The 23,176-nt window shown below is 47.5% G+C and overlaps 1 protein-coding gene across 2 annotated transcripts in view; it reads right to left on the bottom strand.

Moving 5' to 3' along the window:
- LOC139767267 (uncharacterized) overlaps window positions 1–23,176 on the bottom strand; it is a 606,901-nt gene that overhangs the window by 30,150 nt on the left and 553,575 nt on the right. For both annotated transcript variants that reach the window (XM_071696579.1, XM_071696484.1), the window contains exon 10: window positions 12,033–12,212. In XM_071696579.1, coding sequence (XP_071552680.1) covers window positions 12,033–12,212 — 180 coding nt within the window. The remainder of the gene's footprint in view (window positions 1–12,032; window positions 12,213–23,176) is intronic.

The following is a 23,176-nucleotide window of genomic DNA, read 5'->3' as shown; positions in this document are numbered from 1 at the left end:
GTGGGCAAGATAAAATGATTCGATAAACTTGCATGTATACGTGAATATGAGGGTAAACTGAGGGCTGGCTCTTCTCACGGAGATTGCCGACGGCCCCTTTGTACAACACAGTACACAGGCACACACATGAGTCACTCGCTGAATCATGACATACACACATAACATAGTGATACACCAGCCAATTCATAGAGGTGGGCTGAAAGCCCCGTATGTAGTCCACGAATACAGGTCAGCGGATGTTACAGCAACACACGAGTTCGGTCCTGGGGTGTGCTAAGGGACCCGGCACTCGAGGAAGCACACAACAATACTCGAATTGCTTGAATGGATCAACTACTCGTTTTTTGTTGATAAACAAAGAACCGAAAATTGGTACCTCATCCAGTCCCACCCTGTATTATTATACTCCTCGCACCGTGATATTTCCCTGAGGAAGACCCCGGTGCAGAGCTTGTCAACAATATTTCTCCGGGGGGAAGAGGATGCGTCTTATTGGACGTGAGGCAGACACCTCACAACGGTCACCATGACAGGCAATACAGCTATGATCTCCACATACACACCCGACCTCAACTTCCACACGAGTAAGTACAACGTTATCAACCAACGCGTGTGAAACCTGACACTCCAGAAAGATTCTCGGGCCATCACCACAGCTCCCCGATACTTCCCTTACATTACTATGAGAGCAGCGAAACGACAGTAATACAAAAACAACAGGCCGTTCCGCGCGGAGAGGGGAAAAAAAAAAGAAAACGAGGAAAGCTCCTTCACTCCAGATACAGGCTGGAAAAAGTAGTTCCAGTGATGGTAAGAGAGGGAGAGAAACTATGAGGACGGACGGAAGCAGTGGTCAAGTCTGGCCAAGTAATGATCAGAGGAACAACCTGGGGAAAGTTTCACGTGCCATCCTCCACCACCCACATAACCATCAGGACTGACCACCAAAACTCCACCTACGACGGAGGAGGATGTGTACACAGCGGGAGGAGAGGTGTGAGAGATGGTGACGATGGTGGTGATGATGATGAGGAGGAGGAGGATCACTCTTACCTCTGGGTGTTCTGTGGACACTATGGAGGGAACATAGATCACACACCTAGGGCACCTATGACTCTCATCGATGAAGGCAGGTGACACTAGCTACAATATGTGGTTAGTCAGACGGAGAATCACACTCTGTGATACGTCTATGATTTGTGTTTAAATGGGTAAATTTGAAAAGAAACAGAGACCAGTAGTGGAAGGTATGTGTGTGTGTGTGGGGAGAGAGCATGAGAACCATGTGTTGCTGTGGTGGTGAGGGGGCGTGTGGTGCCGGAAGGAAGGAAGGATGCACGCTGGCGTCCACAGCCTCACCTCCTCTACACACAGTCAACTACAGCATAGTCTGCCTCCCTCCATATCATCCCCAGCGTCCTACACTGCCCACCCACTGATGCCACAAACGCTGGTATAAAGTACTCTCCATACACATACATGGGCAATGTGCCATTCTCTATTGAGGGAGTATGCAAGAAGTGAATTACTCGGGGGCCTCCAACCCACCACTGTAACTTGTCTTATACTCACCTATGACTGTGTAACTCTAGAGACTCACATATTGTCTTGACCATGTCATAGATGATAGGACGGTCAGGAAAAGGGTTACAATAAACTCCAGACGGTCGCTCCCTCTATATCAACCCGTGCCATACACTACGACCTTACAGGAGTCTTTGGAAATTAGCCATCTTAGTTAGTCTGCTGTACGCATCACCGAGATACGCACGAACCTCTTACGGTGCTCAGGCGAGGGAGGATAAGACCGGCTCACTGCAGGACAGGTCCTTCATGAGCCATGTCACCTGGTGACCCACTCTTGCTTGAACCAGCCGCGCGCCGCCTGCCGTGCACTGCTCCAGGCGCCTCCCCCCCCAAGCCAGCTGCCCTACCCTCAGGCCTGACTCACCCACCACACTCCAGTTTGTTGACCCTGGCGACAGCTGCTGCTGCTCAGGTGGGCATGTAATGTTTCCACACGGATTAGTCATTCATAATCAGGTTAACAAGCAGGAAAGGTTCGCAACGAACAATATATGAAAGACGTAATAAATGTTCTCATGAAACTCGCAACGAAAAATGAGATTCTTCGACCATTGAGGACCTCAGGTTTCACAACAACAACAACAAATGCTACATTACGGAGGAGAAGAATAATAGTTATTGCACGAAGGAATCACACACACACACACACACACACACACATATATATATATATATATATATATATATATATATATATATATATATGGAAGCGTACTGAAGGAACGGGGAAGTTAAAGGACCGTAAACTCTTTGTAAGAGTTTACAATGGAACGAGAAGGATTTAGACGCCGAGGGTATGGGACGGACGCCGCTCGCACTGGGAGACTCGGAGACCTTTTGTGCACTCTGTATCCTCTCTTGCGCCACAGCCACAGTATGGGTGGGAGGGACCCCATGAACTACCCGCTCTCAGGAGGGCTCTGAGCCTCCTAGGAAACCAAATGTGATCCACATTTGTGATGCCGTCTAGATCTTGGTATGGCTGAGGGTGCTGAAAAATTTTTACCAACAAGCCGCACACAGACTTCAGGTAACCTACAGGATACATCTACACACTCTACAGCTATCTCCTGTACCCTTGGTGAATTTTCCCAGTTCAACCTCTCCTCCTCCCTCCTCCCTCTCTCCTAATCATCACATACAAGAAAAGGCCGCTAGGGGGCCCAGCTACTACCCCTCACCTTAACCTTACGCCCTACAAGCCACAACTATTTCGTCCCCACCACCACTACCACAAAGCGGGCTGGCTTGATGCTTGAAGGTGCGTTCCTTTGGGGTAAACAGAGGGAGGAGGATGAGCAGGTGCGGCGAGATGGGTGACGAAGGATTACCCACCATATTATCATACCTTGCCTTCGCCATGGTCATGGTACACCGTATGCAAATCTAAGATTGCTTTATAACGTTTCACAAGACCGTTCCATCATCTGGGTACACAACAGGACCAATCTGCTCTCTGCTTTGCCTTCAACCATTCCCTATACCTAGAGATGCACGTAAGGTGAGGGTACAGAGGCCATGCACCGTGGCCACACCCATCACCGTCCCTCACCCAGGGAGGTGCAGAGGTGCACCCCAGGTGTCGGCACGGAAGAAAGATACTGGAAACAATCCCTCCTTCCCCATGGCAACCCCACGTTCGAACCAAGACACACACACACACACCCCTGACCCACCCACCCACCCACATACACACACACGCGCGCAACTGATCCACACACACACACACACACACCAGACCCACCCACACAGAACTGGAACATATGTTTAAGAAAGGAAAACAGTTTCTCTCCTCTGCCGATGGGGATCTCTGCCAGAGCAAGAGAATCAGGTCAGGTCACACATGATCCTCTGCTCGGGGCTTGCCAATGGTGATCACGAAGCCATTTTTCTCCCACTGTGGTGCCACACACACACACACAGACACAGACACACACACACACACACACACACACACAGTCTCCAGAATGATAGGGGGTTAGCAGCAGCAGCAGCAGCAGCAGTACAACACGGTAATGATACGCTACAGGACTCGGGGGAGGAAGGGGGGTTTCACGACCTCTGCAACACACTTCCTTGACACCGACGTACGTTGAGGACGTCCTACTCCTGCACCTGGGCTTTACAAGCTCCTGAACCTCTGCGCTGTAACCAGTGGCGACCATACCTCCTCCAGTATGCCTGTAACGTCTTGCCCAGGCTACAGCTGGTGGGAGGATGAAGACGGTGGGCGAACCAGCCGAACTGAACTACATGTATTATCCAGGAACTTTCATGGCTGCGGCGCCCACACGGATCATCATCACTGTTGAACCCTGACGTCCCAGCTGGGCATCGTCCCGATGTCCCCCACCCGTCTCAAGACGGTAATTTTTGTGGTATTTTGTGTGTGTGTGTGTGTGTGTGTGTGTGTGTGTGTGTGTGTGTGTGTGTGTGTGTGTGTGTGTGTTGGGTCCCTAGGAGGAGGCCCTTGGTTTGGTACAACAACTTGGGGCGGGGTGATGGTTGGTGCTGGCCTCACAAGCTATGCACCAACACATTGCGCCTCTCACACCTTACATCCTCCACCATGTGCTCCGCCATGCACGCCACCGCCTCTGCTCCTCACCTCTGTACTCAAATACAGCTCACTTAAAGCATACCATTCTCCTAGTACTGGATTTCCATGCTGCGGGTGTGCGAGACATCAATTCCTCTTCATTCGCCACTTTTTTTTTATCAAGTACTTGACTGAAAGAAAGTTAGCCCTGGGAGAGTTGACAAGTAGGACCGCTTTCGACTCAACTCTGTCAAGTAAGGATGCAGAGCTAGAACCACACCAGATGTGAGAGCAGTACGCCATACAAGGACGGATTAATCCTTTGTATAAACGGAGCTGCTGTTCGGAAGAAAAGAAACTGCGGCATCTAAACAGGACTCCCACTTCCGTAGAGGCAGACTTAGCCATTTCCGTAAGTGTGGGGGTTTCCAAGAGAGTGTCGATGCTATAGGTACACCAAGTATGTCCACTGAGCCAAGAGGTGGAATTACAGAACCGTCTAAGGAGAGAGAGGAAGGTGGCGTGGAATTTTCGATAGAGAGATGGGCAGAAGCTGGGTCTTGGAGGCATTAAACTCAACCAGATTATCTCCCTTAACCTTACCAAAGCGTCAGAATGGTCACAGTCAACAAGGTCCTCATACATCTGTTCCCGCCAGTAGGGAGAGACCCGCTGGTTCAGTCCCTCCAACAAATTCACCGGTTCGCGTGCGCGTACAAGAGGCTGGGATCGCATGCTTAATCAGGGACCAGGACCTTCACAGGGACAAGGGCCCAAGTCATGTAAACTCCTGGCATATGTAAGATCGTCCCTGGTGATTCAGAGCGAGCCTGTGCTGGGTGTGAGGTATGAGAAACCACAGTGTGTGTGTGTGTGTGAGAGAAGAGAGAGGGAGTTGTCGAGCGTGTGTAGTCATTACCGAAAAATACGTATGTTATTTATATTCTGAAGGTTACCATTAGACCAATGCAAACCTGTAGGAGGATGTATTGCCAATATAGACGTTTTCTTCAGTGTATGTCACCAGGTGTGGAAGTCATGGTGGAGCAGGAAGAAAAAAAAAGAACCCTCACCACCAAGCTGCCACAGTAGGTGGTGGGCGGTGGAGTGCTCGGGAGACGTGCATAGTCTTGACATTTTGAAAAGCAATGCCTGACCAGCCACGGGCCCGGTAAGGTGGTAATACAGGAAGCGTCGATCTTGTGTGGGTGATGTGCAGTGTCCACAACAATTGTACGAGTCTCAGGTGATGGTCGGGGGAGCAAGGAGGTACATAACACAACAACCCTCTCGATGGACAAGTATGTCCTCGACGCAGACACGTCTAGTGAGTGGTAGAAGCCGCCGCCAACGCCGCCCTGGCGCCTCTACCCATACACGAAACTGTTGGACTGTAGAGAACGAGGAGTGAAATACAAAAAAAATTTTTAAAGCAGTATTACTAAGGGAGGGCGAGGAGGCGGGCAGGTCGGTCGCTCGGTCGGTGGAGGGAGGGACACGGACGGCACAACACGACCACTTCATTACCGTAATGGACGAGGTGAAGATAACCACCAGGTGTGACGCCCTCAAGCGTACTGACGCACCCACACTTATAACACTAACACTAACACTACACACACACACACACACATTCACACACACACACACACACATACACACACACACACACACTCTCCAGAGTTGGTCTCGGATACACTGGTTGACCTCCTTCAACTCTTGTAGGTAGTACGAAGTAATGAAAATGGGACAGAGACAAAGAAGGCCTTTGAAGGACAAGATTTCGAGTAAAAATAAAAGCTCCGTGAATCTGCCCGTAAAAAAAAACAAGGGACTTGTGGGGTTGACCCAACCTAACGCCAGAATACCACAGCAGGAGAATTATCGACGCAAATTCTCAACTGGTTAATATCGGAATTATATTTCAAGTACACGAATGAAATGTTCAATACGCTATCTGGAAACTTGTACATCAGACCTGAACTAGAGCATGAGCCTCAGATATGGTCACCTCATTTAATGAGACATAAAAATTTAATTGAGAAAGTTCCTTAAGAGGGCAAGAAAGACGGTGCCTGAAATAAGAGAGCTGAGTTATAGGGTGAGGCTGGAGACGACCATGAATTTCTTCACCATGGACAAGGTAAGAATGAGGTAAGACAAATCAACACAACTTTCAAGTTTCTAAAGCAATCTGGCTACACTGGTGGTGTGAGTAACGGTATGAAAAGATATGCAGAGATTTTGGGTGGCTAAAGACCACAGGAAGAAATGAAGAGAGAAATCTGTTTTTAAAACACATATGAAGAAGAATTCTACATAATCACTGTTGTGTGAGAATGGAAGCGGCTAAGTGATGAAAACTGTGCAGACCACACAATAACTCACAGGGTAAGCAATCTGAGCTGGAAATTATACACGTTTGATGCTAATGGTGAATCACTGAACGAGACCTCGAGACCCAGGACGCTACGGGTGAATCCCTTGTGAAGTTGGATGAAGATGAAACTACCCTGCCCCCACTGTAACGTACAGATAAGTACTTAATAAAAAGGGTAACTACAATAAAACCGCCCTCCTATTTCTATGAATAAACTTAGCGGTGCATAACTGAAAGGATGGTCTTCGAGAACACAATTCCCTCCTCCACAGTAAGGGGCACGACACACACACACTTAGAACGAACGTAGTCCAGATCTGCTGGTCCTCATGGTCTTGTGACGAGAGGCTGATGAGATGCAGCGAACATCATCAACACATGATTGAACGCAGTCGCCTCACCCGTTACTTGATCACCAGATGCCCAGGAATTGGTCACACACACACAACCACACACACACACACACACACACACACACACACACACAAACACACGCACAAACACACACACACTCACACACACACACACACACACACACACACACACACACACACTCACACACACAAACACAAACACAAATACACACACAAACATAGGGAAAAATTAAGAAGGAAATGGCTGATTACTTGCACGGGAGAAAGGACATATTGCGAATGACAACATGGATTCAAGGATTCAGGGAGAGGAAGTCATTATGATATTTAACGAACCTGTTAGGTCTCTATGAGAGAGTGAGCTTCTGTTTAGACCAAAGAGATGAATGGCTGGGTCTGGCACTTGACACTCGCACAACCCAGGAGGCTAGAAAGAATGGAGTTCTGTAAGGAGTTCTGCTCCCATATGTGGCGAGGTTCTACAACCGAGTCTAAAATGCATTCCGACTAGTCACCTGCACCAATCCGACCTCAGCCTTGACCACTTGCCCTCCGCCGCAGTGCTGGCTCACTTTCCTCCTTCTGGAGATAAACATTAATCCGGTTTCCAACCTCGAGAACTGGTACTTTGCTCCCGCCACTGGCTGGCTGGCTGGCTCGGGGCAGGCGGCTACGGAACACTTGGCAAACCATGGCGGTACATGATTACTGACTGTGTGGCCCTCGATGACTCAAGGTGGACCATTGCGACGACGCTCGTGTCGTCGTATCTTTGCACTGATAAACATAACTGGATTTGCGCTGCTATCTGGAGCTCATTCCCCTCCCCTCATGTCTTTTCCAGTACAGAATGTCTTGTTTCCAGTGGCAAAGTTTTTCCACTTTCTCCAAAGTCTTAGGATTACTTTCCCTTTCCCTCTCTTACTTCTCCATCAACTTTACAACTTTTTTTTTTTTCGTGTTTTCTTTAAGGCCTGACCTCGCTCAGGGCTTTCGTCCGTGACTGGTGCCTTCCACATGGAAAAAGATTATCATTTGCCAACCCTCACAATGACATGTTCCTCATCACGGGATGCACTCAAGGTTGGCAGGCCGGGATCCACACATAATCTTTCTCTTGCACACTCGGTGAATGAGGAGTTCTATGGGCCAGATCAAAGGCCAGGTCTTCATGCCTAACGTTCGTACTGACGTGGGGGATGGGAAATGGAGGAAGGGTAACCTTATCCCCTCGAGTCTAAGTTAATGCCACCAATGGTGGATCAAGTACACCGGGAGTAGTGAATGCTCTTCTGAAGGTAGGTTGGCGCACAGGACGTGGGCCGCCGTCTAGAGTACTACCCTCCAGGTCTCCAACACTACCATAAGACACTACTGGTGGTGGAGTTCCTCCCCACCCCCCGCCGGGTCTCCAACACTTCTATAAGACTACTGGTGGTCGAATCCCTCCCAGCCTGGCCTCCAACACACACACACACACACACACACACACACACACACACACACACACACACACTACTGGTCCAAGCGAGAAAAAAGCACAAAAGGTCTAAGGTAAAACGAGGAAGACGTAAATGTTACTGGAGCTGGAAAAGAACTGCACAACTTCTAAAAAAGCCACAGCTCACCCGGCAAAAGGAATGAAAACCCATCCAATGAATTATCGACCACAGACCATACACTAATAATGTCATATGAATCACAGGAAAAGGAAGACGAGGGAAAAAGGCCATCAATTCAATGCAAAATTACCTAATTACTTTCAGTTATATACAAAATGCAAATCCAGGACCATAAACTCCATTGTTCACTAAATACAGAAGATATCTTTACAGATGGCCACCGAGGAATGAGAGTGACGTTCTAGAAAGACGATACGAATTGGTATTTTAGAGCAAAAAAAAAAAAAAAAAACAAAAAACCAACTCTTTAAAGATAAATGATCCAACACACTTCTTCCTAAGCAGCGATCCCCTAAGCTGGAGGGATAGAAGATCCCCAAAAGAATTCATCAGGTCGCCAGGTATTCTCCAACACTGCTACACATACACACACACACACACTACTACTGGTGGTGGAGGAATCCCTTCTCGCTTGGTCTCCAACAGTGTCACACACCGCTGCTCACTGCTGGCGCCGGACAGGATCGTAACTGATGAAGGCATTTTCTCCCGGTCGTCTGCTTCAACCGCGAGTAAATAACTAACTTAAAATGCATAAACAAAGGCCTTTATGTTATTTCCTTTTGCTTATAAAACTGTACAATGAACCCTCTAACATTCATACGATACCTTACAACAAGATACAATACCCCAAGGCAAGATGCAGTTCCTAATACAAGATACAATAATATATGACAGGATATGACACCCTATGACATGACAACAGTACTCTAAGACAAGATGCGAACCCTTAGAAAAGATACAATTCCCTAAAGACATGGTATAATACTATTAAGACAAAATACAACACCGTAAGGCATGATAAAATAAGACCACAGAAAAGATACAGTACCATTAGACGGTATACATTACCCTAAAACAACCACAACTGTTCCAACTTGTATGTCAACAGACTGACATAATGAGCAGCACTGACCAGCCCGGCATGTCATCAGCTGACTCAACCACTATTAATTTTTTTCGTTCTGAACTCTCGCCCCGCAGCCGGCACCATGACTCACTAAATGCGTCTCTCTCTCTCTCTCTCTCTCTCTCTCTCTCTCTCTCTCTCTCTCTCTCTCTCTCTCTCTCTCTCTCTGATCCAGAAACACAGTCTAACATTAACACTCTGACTAATATCTGTCCAGAGTTGCTGGGGCTAAGTGAATCATCAATTGTCATGACCCGTCGTTCACCACCAGTACTTTTTTTATATGGTAGTGTGGGCCTGCAGAGGGCCGGACACCCGTAGGGGAGACGATATGTTATTAATGCCACTCTTGCTCCGCCGCACAGCGACATGATGTGGGACACTCGACACCCGCGCCAGTCTTCAGCTGTAGAACACTACACCTCAGTACAACCACCACCACCGTCCAACACACTTAAATACCGAGTCCACCACAACAGATACGCAGATCTCACGTCTCCTCTGTTGTCATTACTAATATAGGAACTCCAGGAGAACGTTCACGTATAATTACGTCACCTAGAACCGGTGTGTGTACGGGCCATGACTTGGGTCCTCTCGCTCGCTCGCTGGCCAGCCTCACAAACACGATCATGGCAGACACGTGAGAGGGGGAGGGGGTCGCGTCGCCACGGTTACTTGGAAAGGGTTAATAAGAGAGCGGGGAAGTCATCCCTTTGTTCCCAGGAGAGGCACGATGTGCTGGCCGGCCAGGACGCCCTGAGTTACGGCGGGGCAAGTGAAGGTAGACAACCAAGGAATGAGGACTTCTCCAATTGGGCTTTCTACCGCCCAAGAGAAGGCGAACTATCACAAGCGAGGCACGTTCAGAATAAAGAAAACCCCCGTTTTCTTTCAGGCAGCGTAAGGCACAGAGCGCCAAAAAAAAAAAACCCCGCTATGCATATCCATCTGGACTCGCGTGTTTCTAGTAATCTCAGCCATTCTAAAACCTTCCCTCCTGATTCGGTTCTCATACCTCACTGCAGGAGAGCCTCACCACAGTCTCTAGCAACTGCACTCAACGCGCCAACAAACAAGATGATCGATCACATACTGACTGCCTTCCTCTTGGATGATACAATGACCCTAGACACACACACACAAGGGTGGCCTTCCCACATGAGGCGCACAGAGCAGCCTCTTGGTTACCTATTCATTACCCTCATCACTCTTTAAGGACCTTTGTAATGTTACTGTTCCTCGACGTCTTAAGGCAACAGTGCGCTTTCACAGGGAGTAATAAAAAGCCCTGTTGTACCCAGGAACATCAACGTGGCAGAGTTACGCAAGATAATGTTATACCTCACTCCATTGTTTTACTTGGTAATGGTGGTACACAAAGAGCAGTTCTGGGACTTATTCTGTTTGCAGTCTGAATCCTCTGACAGACGAGCCAGCAGAACTTTGTTTAACTGGATGTCATATACGAAACAAGTATATATATATATATATATATATATATATATATATATATATATATATATATATATATATATATATATATATATATATATATATGTGTGTGTGTGTGTGTGTGTGTATCCCTGGGGATAGGGGAGAAAGATTACTTCCCACGTATTCCCTGCGTGTCGTAGAAGGCGACTAAAAGGGGAGGGAGCGGGGGGGGATGGAAATCCTCCCCTCTCGTTTTCTTTTTATTTTTCCAAAAGAAGGAACAGAGAAGGGGGCCAGGTGAGGATATTCCCTCATAGGCCCAGTCCTCTGTTCCTAACGCTACCTTGCTAATGCGGGAAATGGCGCATAGTATGAAAGAAAAGAAAGAAATATATATATATATATATATATATATATATATATATATATATATATATATATATATATATTTTTTTTTTTACTAGGCTGATGATCTGTTTGCTGTGAGGGAGTCAGACGAAAATGACACACACATATGTGGCAAACCGCAGAGAGGTCTGTGCGACGACCTGGTTGTGGATAAGGAGCTCTGGTGATGGTGCATCATACACATGACATCATGAGAGTGGATGTGAGAGAATGAGACCAATTCTACGTCTATTCCCGCCGGCGAACGAGTTAAGGAAAAATGTGGTAGCTTTAACGTTGCCCACCATTTGACGTTCAAGTCCAGTGAATGTTTATTTTCTCCTTTAATGTCAAAAGGTTTCGGTCCCGAACAAAGACCCTCAGCGAGACTGCACCATAAAGCATATGGGAAAGGCAGATAACGGAAGACCTGGTGGTCTTATGACCAGGTTACTCATCATACAGTATGACCACACGATTTCTGATTTCCCCGTCATAAGCAAAAAACCTTGGATTCCATACAGCGATATAACAGCCGATCCTCAACAAGCGCTTGTTACACCTAATCAAGAAATACTTCACACAATCTTCCTCACGAGACTTAGGGCGTAATCTCCCTCACTGTGTGTTCGGAGAACCCATGACACAGAGTATAACGACCATCAATGGACCTGGGCGCCGCTCGTGGGGCGTGTCCTTCCCCCCACAATCCGTGGACGAGTGTTAGGGGTCTTACCTTATCCAGGAGGTGGTAGCATCTTGCCGTGTCCTCCAGGCGGTCACGGGTGTGGTGGAGGCGTTCAGTGAACTGCGTGAGGTGGAGGTGGAGCGCCCTGGCCAGCTCTCTCACGCTGGCGTCCGTCTCCCCTGCGGACGCCGCCTCATGGAGGAGCGAGCCGCCCTTCTCCAGGTGCCGCTGCGGAGGAGAAAAAGAAAATCACATTAAGAGCTGGAGGTCGTCTACAGAAGGAGGTATCTACCACATGATCACTTACTGATGAGCAGGTAACCCTACAGACTGAGGTATCTACCACATGGTCACTACTCATGAGCTGGGTTCTGTACAGACTGTGGTATCTACCACATGGTCACTACTCATGAGCTGGGTTCTGTACAGACTGTGGTATCTACCACAAGGACACTGCTCAAGAGCTAAAAATACTAAGGGTTCAGTGCCTTAAGGCGACTGGATGTGTTAACAGTGACAGAATGAGCTTCGACGGCAAGTAACCCAACAAGAAAATGAATTAAACGCAACAACACAATGAAAAACTATTTTGGTTATGACATAAATGTTGCTGCAGGTCACACGCAAAAGACGTCCTGTTGACAATGAAAGCGAGTTTACACATCATTGAAATTCAAATTATACCTCACGTTTCGTGGAACTGGTTTCAGTGGGTGTCTTCTACTCCTGCAGCTTAGTCTACGTCTTAAGCTTTCCTTACCTGGTACACCAAGCTGTTGGTCACTGCAGGTCCACACTCACCGTACGCTGTACAACCTGGCTGGTCAGGAACACTTAAGGGAAACTATTCAGTTCCTTTTTATAAGTTTCGTCGTGTTCCGTTGATTCTGACGGTGGCAGGATTCATACACACGTGAACCCCTGACATCCCCACTAATTCCTACAGCATCTTTGCTCCGGAGGGGACCTAATTTGCACGTACTACCCAGTCTTTCATTCCAGTTAAGAAATCATCTCTGTATGTAGGTTTAGGGAATTGGCCTTCCAGTGTTTCCTGGAGGGATACTGTAACGCAGATCTCTCTTGTCTGTTCGAACGAGCGCAGTTTTAAAAGCTTCATCTCGTCCCGGTGTGTCGGATCCAAGTGATATGGGCCTGTACCACCGGCAGGTCAGGTTCATTGTGCACCCCATGCTCATCCCGTGGGTGGTGCGCAGGACCTTTCGACGTTTTCTAGCCCCTCAATTTCTCCGGCCCTGTATGGTGGTGCTGGCATACACACACACACAGAGCGGGAGCGTCCACCCGCCAGGGAACGAGAGCTATAAATACTGTCAATTACTGGTCTTGCCTCACTCGCTGGACGTCGGCAATACCTGTCATCGCCAGGGACTCAAACAGGTTCCTTCTGCAAATGTTATGTCATCCGACATAAACATTATCCCTAGATCTTTGCCGCAACTTAGTAAATATAACTTGATTTCTTTCTTCCTTCCGTGGCGGAGTTCAAATTCTCCCATGCTGCGCGTCATGCGTGCTCTACAGCGGCCTACTGGAAAAATCTGGTTCGTATCTGTCGGTACATTTCTCCGTGGGCCTCGGTCGATGACCCTACCACCACACGGGTTCCGATGTCATCCACTCGTGAGATAACGTAGCTGTACGGAGGTCTGCCATCACTGTCACGTATAAGTCTGAGGAACAAATGGGGTACAAACACAGTGCGCTGGGGTGAGGGACTTTTTACCAGTGGAGGCTCAGGATCTAGTGTTTCCGGCTTAGGATCTAGTATTTCCGTCTATAAGTCTTTGGAATCTGTCTGTTAGAGAATCATATATTTCGTGTCATCATCTACTAACAACTCTGTGCGCGCTCTATGTGCTCCTCACTCCATGGGTCACATCCGTCATAGAGTAAGTAACATCAACCTTTTTTTTTCCTCCCTCGTGGCTTCCAGGGTCTAACCACACGGGTGAAGGAACCGTGAAGGGCAACATCGTCCAGATGTTCAAGTTCTTGGAAACTAAAGAGAGAAATGAGTTCATCTTTTTTTAAACCTCTTCAAAAGTCTGACTTTTTTTTCCCCTTTCTTTGGCGTCGCACTGACCCGTCCTTTATATAGAAACTCTCTGTCGTACGTCATCAAACCTCTCTCCGAGGAGTCGTGGATGCCTTGGCTAGCAGTGTGTTTTCTGGATGTTTAACCAGGACAGAGCTACACGAGTCTGGTCCTGGAGCACACTACCATAGGCAAGTTATCCCTGGCTTTCACTCAGAGAACAAGATCGATGGTCTGGTATGTGCGTCATTAAATTCTCATTACTTTGGTATCTCAAAATTTCGCCTATAACAGTCATTCGAGCTTGTGCCGTACTCTATGCCAGGGTGTAAATATACAGGAGGTAGGTTTTTACGTTTTCTTTTCGCAGAAGAATATATCTAAAGCATCGTAATCATTCCTTTTCTGTCTGGGATGTGTTTAGTGTATACTTCGAACAACATACTTTCATTTTTTTCCATACACTGGTTTGCGGACATGTTCCTCATTATATGTTCTAAACACGAAAAGACTTGTAGTTTTCGTCGTTAGTTCAAGTTTATGTCGCTGCTCTTGAAATCACACCTGAACCTATTCCTGACGGTGGCCAGAACCGTGTTCTTTAACACCGTCTGCACCTGGGCTGTCGTGTGGTCTGAGGATGTTGTATAAATAGTAATGCTGCACATCAGCTCTTCATTGTTTAATACTATGAGATCTAAGATCATATCTTGATGCTACCTATGAGATCAAAGATATTATCTTGATGCTACCTATGAGATCAAGGATATTATCTTGATGCTACCAATCCCATTTTCGTCGTCTGTACGCCACAGACCTAAGGAATTCTCTGTCCTCTTTGTGTTCGGTTCTTCCCCCACCTGAGGCAAATTCAAGGCAAAATCAGATAAGGTCCCGTGTGTATGATGGTTCACCTAAACTGTTAACCTCGAAGCTCCTCAATAACCCACATAGCTCCATACCGGTTCTCCACCCACAGGCGTCGTGGAACCAAGTCTTCGTGACAACTTATGTTTGGGGAGGTACTCCCTAAACTCTCGAGACATGACAGCGAGATGGACATTAAGAGCAGCAGAGAGAGAGAGGGGGAGGTGTGTGCGCGGGCGGGCGAGTGAAGAGGGTAGGCTGCGGGAGGCCAAGTGTGGGTGTGGCGGGTGCTGTTAGATCTTTGAGTTCTGCCGCAGGAGTGGCTGATTTATTGTGCACTCCTACCCAACCTGTTGGCGGTGGCGCGAAAGAGGACACAGAGTGCAGAGAAGGTCCAGGGACGGGTGGGCCTCAATGACTGCAGTCCATTATAAGTTACACAGTGAGAAAAGTGTTGACATGATCTGGGTAACACATTGAATCATTCAGCAATTTATATGTTACGTGAAGTTTACAAGAACCGAACAACAATGATTGGATTACGTATCAAGATATATAACAAAATGAACTAATTACTCTTAAGTAAATCTATGACACTTCTCAAGTATCCGAGGTAGAACATTGTTATGGATGAAACGTTTGCATACAGTTTGGTCAAAAGCATCTCTGAACTCACTAATGCTGCAGGGTCTGGGGATAGCAGTGTTGGCAAAAAGATCACACTGGTATGTTAATTATCCACAGGAGGGACAAAATTCTCAAGAATATCTATTACCCACAACTCACGTTGGGCGACAACAACATGAAGTTTATTGATAAATATAACTCTCGCATGATATTGTGGTGGTTAGGTGGACCTGCTGGTGTTAATTTCACTCCTCACGTCTAAAGAATTTGTTCATGTGCTTTCTGAATGATGGTTTTTAAGGCTACTCGCAGGCAGACCCAAGGGATAATTGACTTCATCCTTCAAGGTAGATGTTTTGACTAGTCTATCAGCCCTATTATGCATTCTGGGCCCAACACAGAATGGTACCCAGGAGGATGAACAGCTGGGTTGACTGCAGACCGACTACCGCGACCAGGATGCGGGCCTATGTGGGCAGCCCGCTGAATCCAGAGGCACCCGAGGCCCACACATACACACATCACCGCCACCTGAGGCCCTCACGCACACCCTTCAGCATCACCTGAGGCCCGCACGCACGGCCTTAAGCACGACCTAAGTCTCTCTCTCTCCCTCTCTCTCTCTCTCTCTCTCTCTCTCTCTCTCTCTCTCTCTCTCTCTCTCTCTCTTACGACCTTTAGCGCCATCTGAGGTCCTGACACACGGATCTTCAGCATCACTTGAGACCATCCCCCTCACACACACGGCACCACCTGAGGTCCTCACACACACGGCCCCACTGTCACCAACAACAACAACCTCACTATGTGTCCCTTGCCCAACATCCTGGACGTCTTCCCCTCCCCCACATGCTACATTCCCGCCTCCCACCATAATAACACCCCCACCGACAGCATCTGCATCTCCCATTACCCTCACAACATTCAAGGATGAAATCCAAAGGCAGAAAAATAAATTAGTTTTAGAAAATGGTTGTATAGTAAAGGAAAAAGGGGAGAAAATAGAAAGAGCTCTGGTAAAGGAGTCCCCCCTATTTCGTATGTGATTATTACAGACAAAACAAAATTGAAATCAATTTGGTTGCCCAGACATGAGACGGGGCAGACAGTCCTGACACACACCAACAAGTTCTCAACACAAGCCTGATATGTGTCGCCAGGTGCTGGTAATCCTCGTAAGGCCAGGGGATTGCTTTGGCGCGGGCGGGAGGCACTGTGGCGTGGGCGGGAGGTGCTGTGGCGTAGCCGGGAAGTGCTGCGGCGAGGCCGGGAGGTGCTGTGGCGTGGCCGGGAGGTGCTGTGGCGTGGCCGGGAGGTGCTGTGACGTGGCCGGGAGGTGCTGTGGCGTAGCAGAGAGGTTCTGTGACGTGACCGGCGGAAGCAGGTATGGTAGGTAAGCCTGCTGCTGGCTGATGACACAGCCTCTGGTGGCGGTGGCGTTGCTCCTGGCACTGTGGTGCTGGTGGCCGAGCACCGAAAACACCACCCACAGCCACTCTCACCTCCCTCACTCATCACACACAAGACGTACACCCAGATCCTTATCTTGTACATCGGCTGTCTCTCTCACCAGAGCCGCAGGCCACGGGGCGCTTCACCCAACGTACACAAACCCACCGTCCACAGCCAGGCTTGCATGCCACCGCTTCCACCCGCCACGGCCAACTGCCTCGCGTGCGTCACATACGAGACCTGTTGTGACACCACCAAGACGACCCACTCGTGGGAGAATGGGCCACACCTCAGGGCTATGAGGACAGGTCTTGTGGGACCTGCGTGAGTGACGAAGTCTCATCGTACTGCCTCACCACGCAGGAGGACCCGCTGCTGCTGCTCCCCCCCGAACCTCACCAGTCATACCGTCCTGAACTAACCCGACCACCGGGAGGAACACCTTCAGTACTTTAACTTTTCAAGCCATACGTACGGAACGGACTCTCAGACGTCAATAAACAAGGGCTGTAAACTTAGCGGACCATCGCTGACCGAACACCGATCCACGCGTCATGTATGCCAACCCCCCCGCGCTACTTCGATGTCTATATGAAGACTTGGTAATGTACAGCGGGAACAAATGTAGCAAAGGGAGTCAAAAATCACTCTTGATGTGGCGGCTGTCCTCTGACAAAATGGTTAATGGACAACACGGTGCTGGATATAATGGAAGAGGACAAAATAGCACCCGGACATAATAGCCGAGTACAAAATGGTGCTGGACATGATGACTAAGGACAAAATAGTACTGGACATAATGGCTGAGGACACCACCAGTACCGATCACAATGACTCGGGTCAAAATGGTTCCTCGTGGAGTCTTTGGGCGTCTTCACCCCCCAAGCCCGGCTGGACCCAGGCAGACCTACCGGCTTCAAGAAAATAATACACCGATACAAGGCAATCATACAAAAAGAAGGACAAAATGACACACACAAAAATATATATCATTCACGAAACTTCTAATGGAACTTCAGGAAGATTTTTACATAACCAGAGACAATCACTGAGGAAATGAGGCACAGAGAGAGAGAGAGAGAGAGAGAGAGAGAGAGAGAGAGAGAGAGAGAGAGAGAGAGAGAGAGAGAGAGAGAGAGAGAGAGAGAGAGGGCAGGCAGGCAGGCGCTTGGGGCTTCCTGCGTCGGGAAGCACACTGCCGTGGTGTCCCCACCTGCGCCTGTGCCAGGGCAGGGGGAGTCGGTCGGGGCGGCGGCGGCGGCGGCAGCAGAGAGGCCGCCAGGCCAGTCCAGTGTGGGTTGTGATGGACCGGATCTCTGCCACGGGGAGAAAGGGGACACCCGTGGCAGATACGTTTTTGCACCCCGGGGTAACCTTTTGTCTTCCGGATAACCTCGATAGCCTCCCCAGGGACTCCGGGTCATCCCAGACACCTGCGTATATACGTACGTGGAAACGCTAAAGCTACGAGAAGTCGTACGCACGACGAATTCGTTCCATGATGTCGTACGCACAACGAATTCGTTCCATGAAGTCGTACGCACAACGAATTCGTTTAACTGTAAAGGATCTTTTTTTTTAAGTGTTTCAAAACCACTAGGAAGGCACTGTGATGGTGACAGTGGAGGTGTTCATTTTCAGTGGTCGATGTCGAACGAAATTTACCCAGTGTTCGTAAAAACAAGTGTTTCCTTCTCACTGTTACAACAATGCAAACGGGAAAAAGATGTTTTTTATGACGAATACGATTCGTCTCGTGGATAAAGAAATATGATTATATGTGTCACTTCTTCCAAACATCCTCGGCTGCGCCACTGTCCACAAAGGGGATAAAAAAAAAGAAGAAAAAACATATGATTATTTATGTGCAGTTCTACCCCCCCAAAGCCTGTCACTCATTGCCACTAACTCCCACGTACCGTTACGTCTGGTGCCAATATGGCCGTGACTCCTGCTGGATTACAACAGCAACACAAACCTTAATCCTAACATAAGTGGCAAAATATTAAACACCGTGTACATTAAGAGGGTCAGGTCGAATCGCGCTAACAATCATGAAAAAGTACACACACACACACACACACACATATATATATATATATATATATATATATATATATATATATATATATATATATATATATATATATATTTTTTTTTTATAACTCGTCGCTGTCTCCCGCGTCTGCGAGGTAGCGCAAGGAAACAGACGAAAGAAATGGCCCCACCCCCCCATACACATGTACATACACACGTATATATATATATATATATATATATATATATATATATATATATATATATATATATATATATATATACTTACTTTCATGCTTTGCTCACTATTACCTGGATTAGCGAGGCAGCGTCAGGAACAGATGACAGGGCCTTAAAGAAAAGATCCTCAATTGGCTCCTTCCTCTGGTCCTTCTTTTGGAAAGTAATAATACAGGAGGGTTAGGATTTTCACCCTCCTGCTCCCGCCCCTCTTAATCGCTTTCTACGACACGTAGGAGAGACGTGGGCAGTCTTCTTTTAACCCCTTCATCCCAGGCATTCTACGCGTATATATACACCAAAATTACCACGAAAACGTCAAGCGTACAGCACACATATTAAAAAATCTTAACCATCCATTAAGTCTTCCAATGGTCTGCTGAAAACAGCATACCTTCCAATGGCGAGAAGTTTCACCTAATTGATTATAAACGAAGAAAAAATAATAACATGTATAGAACACCGGAAAACATGAAGTCTTTACCAGGGACGAGGGGGTAGTCATCCCCGGTGACTGATTCTGGTGAGCACGACAAAGCAACGGTTGTTTTGGCGGCTAGGAGTGGATTTGGCGAACCCTCGAGACGAGACAACTCACAAAAGCAGAGACGGTCTCCAGACTGGAATACTGCATGCGCTGACATCGTCCTTCAACTGTGGCGATTCTGTGCAAGTTTCAAGACGGTTGAAGAGCCATCTACAGTTCGCGCTGACTGTGTTCAGATTATCAGACCTACTGGGGAATGACTGGAAGTCACTCTTGACTCTTTTATTCTATGAAGCGAAGACGTGAGCGATGAATACTGATTTATGTGCGGGAAGTCCTGGACGATCAGGTTCCTAGTTTATTGTCAAAGACAACCATTTCTTATCGGCCAGACTGCCTGGACGAGTGTAAAGTAATAACTTTATACCATAATCAAACAGTGCCAGAAATCTAAGACTAACGGTCTTCATCATCTCTGGCCTTTAAACTCTTGAACTCACTGCCGACAAGTAATAGAAATATTATGGACCACATGCTGGGGACGTTCGACAACCCACAGGAGAAATACTGACAAAGTGGACTCGACCAACCAGGTTGTTGGGGGGCAGAGACCTGCCTGCCTGTGGGCCGTGGCCTCGAACTGCCTGCTTGATCCGGGCAGTAAGACAGCGCGGCTTTGGCCCCAGACCGAACGCTTGAGGCAGACGAGTCTCTATAATCAATGTTCAATTGGAAAGTTATTCATGTCATTAGAAATCATACAATTCGGCTGAATTCTATTGACTAGTGTGAATAAACTGCACAAACCAAAATTTTCATATATATATATCCCTGGGGATAGGGGAGAAAGAATACTTCCCACGTATTCCCTGCGTGTCGTAGAAGGCGACTAAAAGGGGAGGGAGCGGGGGGCTGGAAATCCTCAACTCTCAATTTTTTTTAATTTTCCAAAAGAAGGAACAGAGAAGGGGGCCAGGTGAGGATATTCCCTCAGTGGCCCAGTTCTCTGTTCTTAACGCTACCTCGCTAACGCGGGAAATGGCGAATAGTTTGAAAAAAAAAAAAAAAATATATATATATATATATATATATATATATATATATATATATATATATGTATATATATATAGATAGATAGATATATATATATATATATATATATATATATATATATATATAGAGAGAGAGAGAGAGAGAGAGAGAGAGAGAGAGAGAGAGAGAGAGAGAGAGAGAGAGAGAGAGAGAGAGTGAGTTTCACAAGGGTATGAGGGATGTGAGGACTTTGTGCACGAACATCCACAAGAGCGAGCAGCAAGGTTCATCCCTCATGTTGTACCTTCTAAGTGTAGTCATGATGGACTAGTGGTGGGGAAAGACAACTTGATGATGTACGTTAATGTTATCTGTTGGACGACAGCAACAGTTTCCAACACTTCTAATCTAAACAAATGGAGATGATAGGACAGCAAAGCAGAAAGCTCCTCTCCACCCACCACTAAAGAATGGGACAGGACAGTACAGCTGAAGGCTTCTCCCAACACACCACTAGAGATGGCGCCAGGATAGCGAGGCAGAAGACACCTCAGGGCTCAGAGGTCTCACCCTACATCTGATGTTGCTTGAAAACGTAGTCAAATTCAACACTAACATTGAGAATTTCTCAGAAGACCATGTTCATCTAGAAGGACTTGGGTAACTTCCTGGGCGTCCCCTCCTCCGACCGTTCCCGAGGTCTTCTACCCCAAGAGCCTGGGATAGGCCAAAGCTGCTGGGTTGTTGGGTCGTCAGTCGACCAAGCTACTGGAAGCAGCAGCCCGCAGGCCCACATTACCCTCACAGCCTGGCTGGTCTGATACACTTTGAAAATACTTGTCCAGCGCCCTCTTGAACTTCACTGTGCATTCCATGGTGTTTCTGATGATTGCAGGCAAGGTGCTGAAGAGTCTCGGGTCCCTGATGTTTAAAGGTGTTCTTCCTTCTTGTGCATATCGCAATTCTGGATTTCAGAAGTAGTATTTTACAAAGTCTTCCAAGCCTGTCGTGCCAGCAGGGTGTTATTTCCCAGTGTAAGTTGGGAAACGTAACTTTTAGGATTTTCGAGGTATAGACGATGTTATTTCTTTCCTGTCTGCGTTCCAAGGATGTACGGACACGCTGATTTCAGCCGCTCACAATAATTCAGTTCCTTTACCACGTTACTGTGTACCGTGAAAGAACTCTGAACACTTTCTAACTTTGCAATTTCGTTGGTCTTGTTGAGTGATGTTAAAACACAGCAATATTCTACCCGTGGGAAAATACAGGCCTTTATCTATCCTCTTGGTCTTGAAAGTCCGCAGGATCCACCCTACCATCCCTCTGGAGGAGGCAACTGTTGTTTGGTTGTGTTCACCTGAGGTGAGGTTGTAAGACATTACACCGAAAGCATTCACATTATTCAGCATGTTTAAGGCAATTTTTGTCTCCGTCCGGTAATTTGTACTTTTTTTTTCTATTTCTTAATTTTCCCCAAACCGGAGAAGTTGAAATATATCCCCAGAGTGTGTTGTGCCTTTGAGACGACCATCATCCTTGGGTGTGGTGCCAGTGTGTGTGAGGTGCGTGTGGGACGAAGATCCCCGCTGGGCCGGGATGGCTGGGATACCCTGGTACCACTAGACACCAAACCTCCCCCGCCCCTCCCTCACAAACATCTCTCCCGTCGACAGACAATTTCAATTTCTATTTTGTCCCGAGGGATCAATTTACTTGGGCAGCGCCCTATACCCAAGATGGGAACACGCCACCATTAGACTAGAGTGAACATTACAACCCATACAACTGACTGATACGACTCCGGCATGAACCGCTTAGTCTTATAAGGGAAGGTACACATGCTGATAAGCCTAAGTTTAAATCCTAAGTTGGATCCTAAATGGGCATGTAGTATCAGGGTGTACTTGCTTGGGGCAAATCTCGCAACTCTCTCCTCCATTGCACATACAGCTTCACACACCTTTTCGACAGGTTTCTCTACCTGAACCATACAATTTGCTACCTTCCTTATCCCTCAACTCACTCACTTAAGAAGAGAGACGACAATAACCTGGCCATCACCTTCAACATACATAGGACACTTCCTTCCCGCTGCAAAAACATCTTGACAACACAACCACCGAGATCGACTTGCCGCCACACCCACACACACACACGTCCACCACCACCAACCCCCGCTGGCTACCGTACAGACCCCTCTCAACATGAGGTACGAGACAGTATCCATCACAGTGGACCACTACGCAACAATTACTACACAAAAACTTGGGCGGGACTCAGCGGCCGCCATGACTGATACTGTTCCCTTCTCACACCCGGGCCACAGACCCCGTGCCAATAATATTTTTTTTTTCTTCACCAGGTAAGGACGACGATCATCATTCACGT

The sequence above is a fragment of the Panulirus ornatus genome, chromosome 1 (genome assembly GCF_036320965.1).
Source record: "Panulirus ornatus isolate Po-2019 chromosome 1, ASM3632096v1, whole genome shotgun sequence".
NCBI classification, from domain to species: domain Eukaryota; kingdom Metazoa; phylum Arthropoda; class Malacostraca; order Decapoda; family Palinuridae; genus Panulirus; species Panulirus ornatus.
Note: the sequence above shows the minus strand (reverse complement) of the source record. Positions and strands in the feature narration are given on the sequence as shown.